General features: G+C 35.1%; 3 protein-coding genes across 5 annotated transcripts; 1 reads left to right on the top strand and 2 right to left on the bottom strand.

Annotated features, from left to right (window-relative positions):
- Positions 1–764: 764 nt before the first annotated feature.
- LOC134827744 (proton-coupled folate transporter-like) lies at positions 765–4,537 on the top strand. Its single transcript, XM_063840535.1, has 6 exons — positions 765–1,086; positions 1,153–1,869; positions 1,937–2,438; positions 2,507–2,583; positions 2,651–2,736; positions 4,280–4,537. The coding sequence occupies exons 1-6, from the start codon at positions 1,045–1,047 to the stop codon at positions 4,425–4,427; spliced, it is 1,572 nt and encodes a 523-aa protein (XP_063696605.1). The 5' UTR covers positions 765–1,044; the 3' UTR covers positions 4,428–4,537.
- Positions 4,280–7,283, bottom strand: LOC134827742 (SET and MYND domain-containing protein 4). Its single transcript, XM_063840533.1, has 6 exons — positions 6,929–7,283; positions 6,691–6,784; positions 6,452–6,634; positions 6,232–6,396; positions 4,797–5,892; positions 4,280–4,738 (listed from the first exon to the last, which is right to left on the bottom strand). The coding sequence occupies exons 1-6, from the start codon at positions 7,208–7,210 to the stop codon at positions 4,558–4,560; spliced, it is 2,001 nt and encodes a 666-aa protein (XP_063696603.1). The 5' UTR covers positions 7,211–7,283; the 3' UTR covers positions 4,280–4,557.
- A 1,823-nt stretch (positions 7,284–9,106) lies between these two features.
- On the bottom strand, positions 9,107–15,564 carry LOC134827741 (adenylate cyclase type 5-like). 3 transcript variants are annotated; one of them, XM_063840531.1, is made up of 15 exons: positions 15,442–15,564; positions 14,764–15,082; positions 13,347–13,607; positions 12,611–13,297; positions 12,066–12,369; positions 11,874–11,950; positions 11,529–11,786; positions 11,381–11,465; positions 11,112–11,228; positions 10,995–11,048; positions 10,776–10,936; positions 10,462–10,702; positions 9,953–10,122; positions 9,650–9,879; positions 9,107–9,582 (listed from the first exon to the last, which is right to left on the bottom strand). In XM_063840531.1, the coding sequence occupies exons 1-15, from the start codon at positions 15,551–15,553 to the stop codon at positions 9,395–9,397; spliced, it is 3,264 nt and encodes a 1,087-aa protein (XP_063696601.1). In that variant the 5' UTR covers positions 15,554–15,564; the 3' UTR covers positions 9,107–9,394. The 3 variants fall into 3 exon arrangements, with proteins under 3 accessions (XP_063696601.1, XP_063696602.1, XP_063696600.1); XM_063840532.1 differs by having other exon boundaries at positions 12,611–13,288; positions 13,347–13,610; XM_063840530.1 differs by having other exon boundaries at positions 13,347–13,610.
- Positions 15,565–15,684: the final 120 nt, after the last annotated feature.

Raw genomic sequence — 15,684 nt, forward strand, 5'->3', positions numbered from 1 at the left:
TAAATCACCCAAAATAAAAAAAAATAAATATTTACATATTTCCATATCAAAGATTTTAAAAATGCAACTCGGAACGGAAAAACTTTAATGCCATAAGAAACATTGTTTGTCTTATTCGACCACAAAAACTTGTTCCTCCTTTTTCTCATGATGTTTCTCATAAATTGAAGATTAAAACATTCATTGCCACGAAAACCAAGAAAAATAAAATAATAATCCAAATGAAGGCAAATGTAAACTTTCCTTTAGGTATGAAGTTACTTACATGCGGCTCGAAAAGTCTGTGGTCTGAAATCAAAACTAAAAGTTGTTTTTCTTGCTCTCACAAATTAGGTTACTATTATATTTTAACGGCTTGCATTAGTGGATACGAAAAAAGCATTGAAATCCAGCCCTGCCGAGCACATAATTATGTTCTCTCTCTTCTTTTTTGCCATTTTCCCGTCTGTATGGAACGAACATTTGTTTGGTGTAGTGTACTAAACGGCATAGAGCGTTCTCTCAATGAATTGCTATGCTTCTGAACGACGACTTTCTTTCTCTGTTTTGGACTTTTTTCTATGTAATGTATGAGAATTGACACGACAAATGCCGGCAAAACAGTTTCTGTATGCACTTGCCATCGTAGAATTTCGGGATTTTGCTCGGCAATATCATATGTTTTTGTGTCCGAACAGCATGTAGAGACGATAAAAATTGAAAACAATTTTAAAGAATTCTTGATTATTATAGACATTTTGAAGTAAATAAACGACAATGTTTTGAGTCTCCGTAGATTGAACAAGTAACAAAGTCCTTATCTGTTAATTAATCTATTTTTATTTTCTCGTGAGTGTGTCTCATTCACACAAAAGCAATAAAAAGAGAAGAGCTCTAATATTTTGATGTGTGTTTAGCTTATCAGTGATAATACTTCAAAAAAAGTATTTGTTTTTAAAAAGTGCAGTCAGTATGAACTGAGCAAGTGAACAACAAAGACGTATTTTTTGATAACTTTTTCGATTGAATTAAATTTCGTGTTTCAAACACGGAAAATTCCACAATATGGAGACAAAACAGAACCTACAAAAGTTAGAGAAATATCAGGTAAGTACAAAAAAGTGAATAAAAAACATGTGAGTGTTATGTAACGCTTGGATTCTACCGATGCAGGAAGCCGAACAGCAGCCGATTGTTGTTCCCGTCGTCCAAGATGATTCATGTTGCTCAAAAGTCATGCGGGTGATCCGAAATATATCGGTGGAACCGACGATGTTCCTTTACATGATGGCCTTTATGCTGACGAATGTCGTGGAGCAAGTGTTTTTTGTTTACAAAGCGTGTCGCGTGGACCACGGCTACGACGAAGACATTTGTCGTAATATCGAAAAATTCGAAAATATTAAGAAGGAAGTGCAAAAAACTGTGTCACTTTTCCACCAATGGGACAGTATTGCCGGTCACATCATTCCAATTTTTCTCGCGCTCTTTTTGGGTGCTTGGAGTGACAAACGAGGTCGAAAACTGCCTTTAATCATGGGATTGACGGGAAAGTTGGTTTATTCCTTGATGATCGTCATAAATGCATATCAACCAAATTGGCCTTTAAATTATGTGATTTATACGGCAACCATTCCGTCTGCCTTGCTAGGAGCTGATGTTGCCATTTTTGCGTCTTGCTTCGCGTACATTGCTGACATTACCACCGTACAAAATCGCACATTACGAATTACGATTCTTGATGCCGCGTACCTTCTTACGATGCCGACCGGAGTGGCCATTGGCAAGGAGCTGTACAATAACGTGTTTGACAAGAGTTTCGGAGCAATGTTTGCTTGTAATGTCAGTTTGATGTTGCTATCGATAATCTACTCTTTAGTATTTCTTAAGGTGAGATAAATATTGCTTATCAAAATACGTGACTAATTTAGATCTTTTTTTATTGTTGACATAATAGTGGCAGACAACCGAAAGCCAAAGACCGATTTCCGAAATTGGTTATCTGAATATATTCGCAGATTTCTTCGATAAGAATCACGCGATACGTTCGTTCAAGACTGTGCTGAAAAAACGTCCGGAAAAGCGTCGTATGTACATCTTGATGATTCTCGTCGCCATGGGATTCTATACGTTCCAACGTGACGAACGGAATATGCTGTATTTGTACACGCAACTCAAACTCGATTGGAACACCGATGTTTTTAGCAATTTCCGCACGTATCAGTCGTCGGCGTATGTCGTCATGATGATGGTGGGAATCCCAATTATGACAAAGGTCTTCAAATGGTCCGACTGTGTCCTCATTATGGCAGGTTCCATTTCGCATGCCGCCGGTCGTGTGTTCTTCGCTTTTGCCACAAGTGGTTGGATGATGTATGTCGGAGCAACGGTCGCTTGTTTGGGACCCGTTACGGCACCCGTTGTCCGCTCATTCATGTCAAAGCTCGTTTCAAGTGCAGGTACTTACATTGTTGTTTGAATTATCTCATGACAAAAAAAATCTTATCACATTTCGTTTTTTCCGTAGAACGAGGAACACTTTTTGCAGTCTTGGCGGTATTTGATAATGCAGTTCCATTTATTAGTGCCACTTTGTATTCGCAAGTAAATTTATCTTATCTCTCGCATTTGAACTTTTTGCTACTGATTTTTTTTTCAAATCTGTTTCCAGTTGTACAATGCAACGATAAACGATTATCCGGCTTCAATCTTTTGGCTGACGTTTGCATCCCAAGTCATCGTTTTCAGCATATTTTTGTAAGTACAAACTTTGAAAAATTGTTTTTTATTGACCTTTATCGGATATACAGTTTCGTTATTTTACAATTATTGCACGAGTTCAACGACGATAAATAAACAATTATTCATTTTTACTTGTTTATTTGCTCAGTTGGCAGAATGCGAGCTTTATTATGGTTTCGCACGCTGACTGACAATCAATAATAATAAAATTCTGCAAGCAGTGGCAATAATAATCCATCACAATTAATCAGAAATTAGAGCACCATGCGTTTGCCGGTGTGTAATTACAGTGAGAAGAGAAAAATCTGAAAATAACTCTTGTAAAATAATATTTTACTGATTTAAATTATTTACATAAGGCGAATGAGTTTTAAATTTTTAAAAATTTTTAACGATTTTTTTTAAATTTAAAATTTTTTGGCAAATTCCAAATTATAATTTTTTTAATTTTTTTCTGTGATTTTAATTTTTTTGTCCCATTAGGATTTTGATCAGGGGGAAAAATATTTTTTTAATAAACTCTTTGAAATCAGTATTGAAAAAATTCGAACAAAAATTTTCAAAATAAAAAATTGTAATTTTTCAATCGAAAAGTACCAAAAAAAAGTTAAAAACGGAGGATAAAATGGAGGGGGTCTAATAAAAATTATATTAAATATATTTAATCGCCTAACACATTCGCGTAAATTATTTTGCTGAAAAGTATACTTTCTCGTTTAATTTCTGTTATTTATTCGAAAAAATAAATCAAAAATTATTTAACTCTGGATGGCCACATAAAAAAGTAATCATACAACATTTCTAGCAATTTCAACTCGTTACAAAACATATTAAATAAATAAAAATGTTTTCAAATAAATGGAGTTTCATAAATGACCGCAAAATTTTACGTACTATAAATATTTACATGGTTTGAATGTTTTTTGAGCTTTGAGGTTTAGACTGAAAATAAAATTTTATACCCAAAAAATGTAATTTAAGCAAAAACTCTTTTGAAATTGTGAGATGAAATGAAAAAAAAGGATTTACCAGTCAAGTCTTTGGTGCTTTCATATTTTCCACGCAGACACATATGTATAAATGACATACGAGCATTTTTATTACCTAGTCTGAATGATGGATCAAAAACACTCACTTTCAGCGTAAAACGGATTAAATGTGAGACTGCCTGTGAGAATGAAATGCATTCAAAAGGAAGCAAAAAACGGGTTTATGTAGGATACTCGCTATCTGGCGATAACACATTTTATACAAAAAGAGGATTCAAAACCGAACCGGGAGCAAAACGATGCGAAAAATAGAAACTGTTTATTTTCTGTTGACGTTGCTTGAATGTATGAGAAAAAAAGTCTAAAAGGATATTCCTGTGAAAAGAAATTAATTAATGCAATAACATGCCTTTGCCTAGGTAGTAGACAAAAAATAAACAAAGTGGATGGAAAAATCGTTTAAATTGCTCTTGCTCGTGATTGTACGATAATTACTTTCTTGTTACTTATATTTACATGTTTGTTGACATCACGTCAGAATATTCATAAATTTTATCTCTTTTTTTCAGGACGATCCAAATAAGTTTGCGTGGCAGAACTCTCACTCAGCCACAAGTTGAAGACAATACAAGAGCCGCGATAACGGATGGCGGTGAAGGCAGCTCCGTCGGCAGTGAAAGTCCTCGCATTATTGAAGAAGTGAAAGTAAAATTGTAAAAAATAAGTTAAAAAGTGCCAAAACAAACCAACTTTGCTCAAACATTGTCAATTTTTTTTACTACTTTAAAGATATTAATGATTAAGTTAAATAAAAAAAAATTGTTAAAACTTTTCTTTTGTAATTTTTCTACATAACGTAAGTATTTCCATTGTCTGCATAACAAGTTCGTAATGATTCTTGTGCGATATGTGTGTCCCTATGTGGTGGCAATGCAACTTTATAGAACAAGTTTAATCCAATTTTGAATTTTTCAATTGCTTCGGGTATTTTCTGGGCATCCATGAACATTGCGCCTTCCTTGTAAAGCCTAAATCAGAACAAGAAAGAAATTTATTAGTTGAAACTTCCTAAGGAAATTCACTTACATTTCACATTTCTTTAACAACTCGGCATTAGCTTTCAAACAAACCGTTTTCTTGCACATCGAGCACTTGACGGGCCTATTTAAGTCCTTGGGATATTTAATGTAGTGACTGCAATGATCTGTGGGACACTTTAAACGTGCATAGTTTGTTAAATTTTTGTCTAGTGGCCAATCTTCCACACATGGCTTGCATTCGCATTTGAACCAGTAACGACTGCGAAGTAAACGTTGACGCTCTTTCAGTCCCAATTTCGAGAACTGCGGTCCGTAATTCTCCGAAGCGATATCTCCCGGTTTCAGTGGACGAATTGATGTCAAAATGATATCCGTGCCTTGAAAATATCGCGTAATTGCAGGATAACATTCGTGATTAAACATTGCCGCAGTTTGATAAATTCCAACACCCAAACTTTGGACTTTTGAATCGTCGAAACGATGCTTGCCTGAGAGTTTTGTGCCGTAAATATCGTGAGCATTGAACTGCAATGCCTGAAGTAACTGTAACATAACAGCACCAACTTCCAATTCCTGCTCCGTGGGTTCCGAAGCCTCCGTCAAACGACGTCCGAAGAAACCAGCTTTTTGTAAGATACGCAACAAGAACGTCGCCATCAAAGCACGTTGGAAATAATCTTCGGGATCGCGAATGTCAGAGTGGGCACAGAGTTTATCCAAAAGTCCTTTTGCTCGTGTGATGGCTCCAGCAGGGGTTTTTCCTTCCAATATGATTCTCATTGTTATGAAACACAGAATTGACATTCCCGATCCGATCATGAGATTCAAATATTGGCATTCGTATTTGTGGAAGGTGTCGCAAGCTATATCGCGACATTCCACTGAACAAAATGCCAAGCCAGCGCAATCCAGACAACCAACAGCAGCAGTGAGCCGGGCAAAACAAACGGAACAGTGAGATCCAAAGTTACGAGGATACAAGCGAGCCGCAAAGGCTTTTTCGACGTGAAGTGTTTCGCCAGCGGGGATGTTCTTTTTGGCGACAACGAATTTACCGGTGCGCTTGTCATTTGAATCAGTGATATCGAGGAAATCTGAGGCACCTGGAAGCTTTTCACTGGGCTTACCAACGATTACGGGCTCTGAAAAAGTTGATGTTACAAGTATTTCAAATAGAGTAAAAATTCCACATCAAATGACGGGAGTTCAAAAGTGATACTTTTCATTTTCAATTAAACTTTTGGGTTGAAAGAAATTTTTTTAAGAATTCTGACTTTTGTGTTTTTTTTTTAATTTTTCGGTGTTTTCTTGATTTTTACCATAAATTTCGCCAAAATATATTAAAGATTCTAAAGGATTTCCACTAAATTATGCTAATCATTTCTTTAACCCTCAGTGTGTTATCGCAAAACGTAATTTTTGAACTCCAATGAACTCCAAAATGAATTTTCTATGAAATTCGTCACAAGTAAAATATTTACTCTTGAAAGTCTGTTCCTTTAAAAATTTGTCTTTGCCCTTCGAAAGCAACCGAGCTTCTAAATCTTTCAACTCGTCCATGAGTTTCTGCTCCTCAAACGAATCTCCTCCGTTAAGATTTCTGAAGACATTCAATGTCACTTGTAACTTTTTCTCATCTCCTAGCACTGCCAAATAGGAAATTAGCTTAACTAAAATTTTAAAAGCTTCAAAATTTCTTACATTTGTAGCATTTGGCCAATCTCAAGTAATATTTTGGATTTTGACTTGCAGGCACGCCATACTTTGCAGATAATTGAAAGTCCTTCAAAGCCAATGCGCCATCTAGCATTTCAATGAAAATCTCTCCACGAATCCAGAAAGCAAATGCAAGACTCAAACCATGATCGACCGTCATGTTTTCATCTAACGAGAAAAAATAGTTAGAATTGAAAGCTTAAAATAAAAATTAGAAAACAAACTCTTTTTAGGAGCCCGCAACACTGCTTGTGAGGCCACAATCAAAGCCTGTTGCAATTTCCCTTGTCGCATAAGTTCATGCGCTTCTTCTCTTTTCTACGATGTTTCAGTACGTCCGGATGTAAATAAACAGAGAAAATACGGTCTTAAAACTGTGAGATCCAATCTCAAGAGAGGTGAGAAAATTTCCGGGTATCTCTCAATTAAAAATAATAAAAAAATTATTTTAAAAACACTTACATGTAAGGAAAATTTCGCATCTTTTTGTCGGAAAACTGGTTTTACATGCTCAAGTGTTCCAAGAACGGTATCGCAAATTGCTGGATCCGTGTAAAGTACTCTTAACTTCTCTTTATCGTTCGGTAATCTCGCATAATAATCCTTGAGCCATGTTTTCGACGGGAAATTTTCCTCGACACTTGTGAAAAAGTTGTAGAAAAATCCACTATCGTCTGCTTGCACGGTCTTTGAACTGCACAACGACGTGAAAAGGGGATCCTCATCCATTAATGTTGACGACATTTTGCTTGGAATTGCTTTGTTTTATGTCAGAAAATTAAGACGAAAAAAAAAATTAGAACACCGAGCACGTTTTTCCGACTTGACAATTACGACTACGGCGAAAAACTGACACTAATATGCTTCACTTTACCTGCTATTCTTAGTCAAATATCTCTGCCTCTCTTGTTTTCACTGTTAATTAGTATGTTCAACATGTGTCGTTGTTTTAAAATTTTCACGTACGAGATTGAGAAGACTTTACTGGCGGTGCATACACACATTTAAGCGGCTTACAGTTTGAGTTTGGGTCCATTGATAAAAATAGAATTTTATTAGAGAGAATTTTAAAATATTGTTGAGTGCAACAAAGTTGAATGATTTGAGCCGCAGTAAATGGATTGCACTGTAAGAGATCCACGTCTCGAAAGCCACAATATTTGCGATGATCAACGTAGGTGCCTCGCGAATATTTAAGGTTGCAGAACATGGAATTTTTAAATAACAATTAAATTAGCGCGAAAAATATTTAATTGACAGTTTATTCATTAAAAAAAACGTATAGAAAAAAATATGTATAAAAAAATCGTTGCTTAATTAAATAACGGGAAATGTTGTGTAAACAAAGTAATTGGACTGTTATGGACAGGTTCGAGGACTCGTGCAGAAAAAAATTAAACTTTTTAGACATACGAATGAATTTCAGCACAATTGACTGCACATAATAAATATTATAATGTAGGAGCACATGGAAACCAACTCACTCATAAATGAATAAAAATAATAATATTGTACTTCAATGAAATAAATTTTAGTGAAAATATTTTGTTTTGCCTATAGCAATTTCGTATTTTCCAGCAAATGTGAATGACAACATTTTAAACTTTTAAATGGAATTTTCGGTGAAATTTATATAGTTCGAGTAGGGCGTCACATTTTGTGAGCTCTTAATTTACTTGGAATATCCTCTTTAATGAACTCGACATTTGTCGTCCTAAAGATCATTCTCGTTAAAGTGAGGTTCTACAGAAGAGAGAAAATAATATAATTGAATCAACTCAGTTCAGTAAATTTGCACAATTAGAACGATAAGAAGCGGAAAACCACTGCTTGCCACAGCAATGAGGACAAAAGGAACATTTTGAAAAGTTTCACAGTGATTGTGAGAAGTTATTTGTTTGACGATGCGATAAAATTATATGAATTTTTCGTTTTTTGACATCTGGAAATTTTTTGAAAGATTTAATTACCTAAACCGCTCCAAATTTATTTTGAATTTTTTGTCCATAAAATATTTTTTTTTGGAATGGAAAGAGCGACCTTGAAAAACATCTCAACAATTAAATTTAACTTCATCACATAAATTTCATCAAATCACGCCATTCAAACGACATTTTATTTCATTAATTGTTAAACCCGCTCGTTTTCGCTAAACCTCAAGAGCCATTCTGTCACTGAACATTAAATTTTGATAATAATTGTGTCAACCGAAATTAATTCGACTTGTTTGATCAAAACACACGTCTCCTCCGCACACATCTTTTCATTAGTAGTCTTGTTGTAAATTTGGAGCAGATGGTTACTTTGCTGTAGGATATTGACATAAATCTCGTCTTGCCGTACCCGAACACACATACCAAATGAGTTACGATCGATTTTCCATTCAATGATGACGATGATGAAAATCAGTAATGATGATACTTTAATGCGTGACACATATGGCAAGCAATAAATTTATCACACATGAGCCTCATTTACGTTACTTAGTTACGTATCAAGTAGAAAAACTTACCTCAACAAAAAATATTCGATGGAATAATGAGACAAGATGATGAAGAATAAAATAAAATAAAATGTATTTTTCGTATCTAAATAAAATAATGATTTATTTATCTTTCTTTGATCATTTTTTGATTCCGATTCGTGAGTTTTATTTGTTCAAAAATAGATCGTTTTCCATCCTCCTAATTATATTTAGCTACACTTAACATGACTGTCTAATTTTTTTTTTTGGCAACATCTTTCAATATCATTTAACGTTTTTTCTTATTTTCTCATAAATTCGATATGATATGTATCTATTTAATTTATTCTTAACTAATTTATTTTTCTTTTAGCTCTAACATTTTCGTTCATTAGGTTTATTTATTTTTCAGAGATCAATATATATTTTTTTTTGTAACAACAACGAAAGCAACAACGATGGATTTAGCCTGGAAGTCCAGGCATCAAATATGTTACCATGGAGCCTTTGCCTTTGACATGTACCGTGCCACGACACGTCAGGTGGTATTTGTCCTTGACAATGCGATAAACTTCCTCCGTTACTTGAATGTGATCCATAATTCCAGTGGAGTCCATGCGAGATGCAACATTAACTGTATTTCCCCAAATGTCTGCAATATTCATCATGCATAAAATAATGAGAAAATGATAAAGTTCAAACGAATTAACAAAACTCACCGTACTGCGGTTTTCTCGAGCCAATGACACCGGCAACCACACTTCCAATATTGATGCCGATTCTCATGCGGAAATTATTAAATGAATGTTCATTCACATTCGTTATCTTCTGAAATAGCTCGACGGCATACTCAATCATAGCAAAAACATGTTGATGTCCCGTCGTGTTATTTGTCAAGCCACTTGCTGCCATGTACGTACTTCCTGTGCTTTTTATTTTTTCCACATAACTAAATCACAGATGGACAACAATTTTCAATAATGCAAAAAAATTCTCGGAAAGCATTTGTATGGACGACTCACCTAAATCTTTCCTGGGACAACAATTCATCAAAATCAACTATTATTTCATTTAAGAGACGCAGACATTCAACACCCTCGTTATTTGCCTCTAATTCTACATAAAATTCGGAAAAATTTGGGATTGTAGCAAACATGACACAAACACTCTCGCATTGTTCGTGGTAAATTTCCTAAAATAGCAAAACAAAAAAAGAAAAAAGGAAGTTTGTAAAAATTTATGTGGCACAAGAAGTGGAATGGGATTCGTGTTTTTGAAGTGAAAGCAATAAAGTATTTTTCGTGTGCCATAAATAAACACGCGAAGAAATAAAACATATCGTCTTTATCTGATCTACAGAGAAAAAAAATGTTTTTTTTTTTGGAAAATCCGAAAATTGTTAATCTTAAGACATGAGCGCGTTTCTTTTTCTCTGTAGAACGTTGCTTTTCTCGTTACTGACAACAAATGCCTTTGCATAGCAGACAAATCCACCGAGACACACTAGAAAATTAAAAACAAATTATCTTACATCTATGTTCTTATCACGTGACAAGAAGTAATCAGCCACGTGTACTGGTAAAATATTCGCCAGCAATTTTCGATTGTACGCCTGCAAATGCTCGGTCTCTGTTTTTTCCTCTGTCGCTTGGAGTTTCCAAATGAAATCAAGCCGACGCGTAATTTCCATTTGCTGGGTGTTAATTAACTGTCCGAGCAGGAACACAATCACAAATACGATATCAATGTGGAAGCGCGTTGTAAGGGAATGCCTGAGGTGTTGATGATATAAACAGCGAAAAAAAACGTTAATAAATGTCGCAAAGCAAAAAAATATTTACTCACCACAGCTCACAACTATATTGCATTCCCTTGTCACGCAACATAAATACCACAATTAGATAAAGGAGCAATATCAACAGTAACAAGCCAATTTTTAATAAAATTTTTATTGATTGGTGAACAGCAGCCACAATTATCGTGAGGAGCGTCAGCACGGTAACGACCTGTAATTCGGTGAAAAATGAGAAAATTTCGAATGAGAAACAATTTGGCAGAGCTTACATCAAACATCTTCGATAATTCACACGCATTTGCATCAGATGAGCTAACATTTAGCTGAAAATGAAAGAAAATCAAAGTTAAGTGGCAATCATTCAAGATTCATTTCAATTCACTTACGATTTTAAAGTACGATAAAAAAATCGTTGTTACAGCAATTGATAAGGATACAAGTTGTGCACACCCATTTTTGCTGTGAATGCGATCAGTGTATGTGTTAAAGCACTCAATCGAAAACTGGTGGTGGAAAAAGAGAAACATCAGAGATAGATAGCTTTAATCATGTTATCGGTGGTTGATCAGAAGATAAACTTTTAAATTGGAAAATGCCACATAACATCAATATTGAATAAATTTCATCTTCAATTTGTTTTCTTTCAGACATTTACCTTGCTTTGCTTACACCAAATTGGACACACAAGCACTGTAAAAACCATCGACACGATGAGAATTACCGAATAATCGTACAAATTCCTGGAAATATTTATTTATGATTTGTTAATCCATGAAATTTTGAGGGCCGCGTAATTGGCTTACATTTTGAGTGTAATCAACTGAATGATAAGCGTTGTTAGGAAAACGATTGTTGTGCAATTAAAGTAAATGTCGAGCATGGGATCGGGATCCTTGGAATATTTCTCTTCGATGTCCGATTTTTTGAACGTCAGGAGCACTTTGTGACAGTGGTCACGTCGCAGTCTGTCGATACTACGTGCGTCAATCGCTTTCAAGAGGTATTCGTTGAGTTCCTCCTCTGTTGATTTCGTCTCGCACTTGTCAACGCCAAAGCCGAGTCTATATTAAAAAAAAAATAAAAAACGGGTCAAGAACAGACGAGAATTAACTTTTTGAAAATGTTCTATGCGAAACAACATCACGTACTTGCCCCAATGTCCCAACGTTCTCAACTCTTTCGACACATTTCCGTTTATCGATGACGATTGTTTGGATAACGTGTGCTATTGGCATAACCCAATGTCAATGTGTGTATTTATAGGAGAAAAGTTACCATAAAAAGGGAAACAAATAAACAATTTATTTCCGAGCAGAGAATATTTTTGTGCAGGTTATTACCGTTCGATAGCTGTCCTTTGGCACAATAAGATACGTCTGTATTTGATGGTCTTTTAAATAGGAATTTCTTTCACAACCTTTTCCTTCCTCGACTTCGTAGTGGTCATTCAAGCAATTTAGTGTTTCCTTCGTTATGTGAACTCGGCCAGGTACGCCACCGCTTTCCATGTAGTTGGCCAGCGTGACATCATTGGACCACACGTCGAATTGCCATTTCCGGAGTCCGAGAACCCCGCAATGCACACGACCTGTGTGAATTCCTACGCGCATATTAACGTTCACAGCCATTACTTCTCGCACCAATCTTTAAATGTAAAGAAAAAATATAATTTAAGATTGTCATTCAAAGAAGAATAACCGCATTTCTTATAAAAGTTTTGAAAATTTTTTGACCACGAACCACGTGACCTGAGAAATTTTCAAACCACGTGACCTGAGAAATTTTTTCAATCCTAGTGGCTTGGTCATTTGTCTGCATATTTCTTTTTCGAAATGCGATAAAAAGGAACGATTTTAATGATGTTCAAACAAATTTCTACACTTACGCAATCGCATCAATCATATCGAGTCCCATCTCGACCGCACACAATGCATGATCTGGTCTCGCTTCGGGCAGTCCCGATACACAGTAGTAACAATCGCCAAGCAATTTTATCCGTAAACAATGATGTTCTTGTGCAAGCTTGTCAAAACGTGCAAATAACTCGTTCAGCAGTCGAACCAACTCCTCGGCCGTGCACTGATCACTCATTGTCGTAAAACCGCAGATGTCAGCAAATAATATACTCACGTTCTCGTGTCGTTGTATATAAATCTTGTGAAATTGTTCTTCGCGTGGCTGCCCCGCAATATCGTTCTTCATTTCCATCGCTACGTGTCGCGGTAACACGGATAACAATAATTGTTCTTGCTGCTGATTTTCTCGCTGGATTTTCAGACGTGCCTCGACGCAATCGCGCGTCTCAAGAAACGCCTTCCGCTGTGACTGCTCGCGCGGAAAGTGTAACATAATGCCGCACAAATTAACGCAACTCAGCGCGATAAAGCCGGTCCACACGAGATCCGCATTCAAGGACGCGTCGTTGTTCATCGATAACACCATTGCCAAATGGATGCCAGTCAGGAGAGTTGCTCCAATTATCGCTTCGCGTAATCGTATCGGAAGCATTGTGTAAATCACGTACACCGACACAATCGTTATGCTGCCACTTGCGTTATAATTGCTGTAATCACTGAAAACTTTTCATTTTCTTTTCGTACCGACAAACTAATGGAACTCACCTTGATGAAAACGTTAAAAAGCTTACGTCAATAAAGAGGAGTGTGAAAATAATCGCATACGAAATGTAGAAAAGGTAAATCTCATTAAGTCTTTTCCGGTTCAGGCAGAACAATAGCACTATGTACGTGATGATGCAAACTGTCAACATGGAAAAGTGTGACACCGAGAATGGCATCCAGTCGACGATGACGTCGTCACGACACACATCGATGGCATCTAACGAGCTTGCTGTTGACGACTTACTGCTAGAGATGTTGATGCTGCTGCAAAGGTAGAATAAACGGAAATAGAAAAGTATCGATTTTCTGACTGAAAAAAAAAACATTTTTACAAAGGAACCCTTCACAAACAAACAGAAACCTCCCTTATGGAGTCATACATCAAAGATTCTTCCTTTTTTTATTAAATTGATACGCGTTGAATGTCCTACATAGCAAGGAGACTAACTTCAAAGAAGATCAAAAACATAATAATTGCTTAATTTCAGAGACATGTTGCAAAACATGGAAAAAGAAGCTAATAATGATCCTCCTTCCAACATTTTTAGCATCATTATTTAAAATAATAAAAACTTTGTCGTAAACTTTGACAAACATGACATAACGTTAATTTATGGGATGAGAAGAACGTACAGTAGGTCATCAGGCTTTTATGATAACGTAAGGCCAAAACAATTTTAAAATTTTTTCTTGATTTTATCCCACTTTTTTTTTTGTGATTTTTTTCTTTGCCTCATTTTTTTTATCTTTCTTAAAAATTCTATTAATATAATTTAAAGTTCAGTTTTATCATAGGTACATTTTAAAATTTTAAGTTAAAATTGATCAATAATGTAGAAAAATTAACAATATTCCTAATTTTTTAAAGCTTTTTTGCCCTGAAAAACGATTTATCCCAAGAGCATCTTCTCCCCAAAAAAAAAAATGGAAATTACAGGATTTTTTTTTTGATTTGAAGAATTGAAAAATTTCCAAAATTCATTATTTTATTTTTCTTTGATTTAAGCAAATTTTGTGAAAATTATGTGGTACATGTACCTTTTACTGAAATTTAAAAATATCTATGAAATCGAAAACATTTTTGTTTTTTGTATTGGCCTAAAAATTACAATTTTGTGAATATTTTTCCTCATTAAATATTGTCGTTTGTCTTATTTTTTCTTGTCTAGCAACACACAACAATTTTTTTTAGCTGTTCGTCATTAGTCGATGTTATAAAACAAGGTAAAAAAAAGTTAAAGTATGTTCTTTTTTTGCCGCCTGAAAACGCGAATAAGTATTTGTCACACAAATTATAATGACTTCTCCACAATATGGAAAAATCCTTCTACAGCCTTGTTACCGCAAAATCATAACGCTAAACAAAGCTCCATCATTGCAGCTTTCACATCGCACACACAAAAGAAATTGTATTTACCTCCACGGTTTTTGTTCCCTTCCACCGTTGACGTGATGCATGTCATTGCTGCCGCTCTGGCTGATGTTCTTTTTATAATGATGATAAAGTATACTCTCGTTATCAGTCATGTTGCTCCGATTTTTTACAATTTTCTCACTTTTACTACTACTGCTATCGCTATAACTACTAATACTCCTGTTGTTATTTATTATGGCATCATCGCTGTCATAAACGGATTGCAAGGATATCGAGGATGATGATGATGTTGATGATGGTATCGTCGTTGTCGTTGATGATGCGTTCACCACAAAACTATCACCTAGGTTTTTGTAATTACCTGTTTGTTGTCGAAATAACAGATTTATTTATATATCGGTTAGTGTGCATAATGAAATGGAAAATTTAATATGGTCTCGTTGTGTATGGTGAAAAGGGATATACTAAAATTCTTAATACTCTTGTACGTAACTATTATGGAATATTTAATAAAATTCTCGAAAATTTTTTGTACTTGTAGCAGATGCCCACACAATGCCTATCGATATCGCTTTTAAATTGGAATATACTACAATCGCTCGTTAATTTTGTTTTTTCAATCAAGAGCTTTTCACTTAATTATCTGCGTTTCAATAAACTCACAAGAATTGGAGTGTTTATTAATGAATGCGAAAATGGAATAAATTGAAAGTCTCTTACATGGTATCCTGCTGGGAAAAATAGAAAATGTGTTGGCTGTGTATATGATCAGCAAAATAATGACTAGGCCAAGTAACAACCAGATTATGTGAACAGCATTGCTTTGATTCATCCGAAGGAAATAACGTTGATACAGCATTTCAACCTAAATATAAAATTTTTCTATGAAATTGAACTAATATAATAATGACAAATGCGATTTGTGGTTAAGAAAATAGCTTTCATTGCATTTTTTATTTCTCC

The sequence above is a fragment of the Culicoides brevitarsis genome, chromosome 1 (assembly GCF_036172545.1).
Source record: "Culicoides brevitarsis isolate CSIRO-B50_1 chromosome 1, AGI_CSIRO_Cbre_v1, whole genome shotgun sequence".
Taxonomy (NCBI): domain Eukaryota; kingdom Metazoa; phylum Arthropoda; class Insecta; order Diptera; family Ceratopogonidae; genus Culicoides; species Culicoides brevitarsis.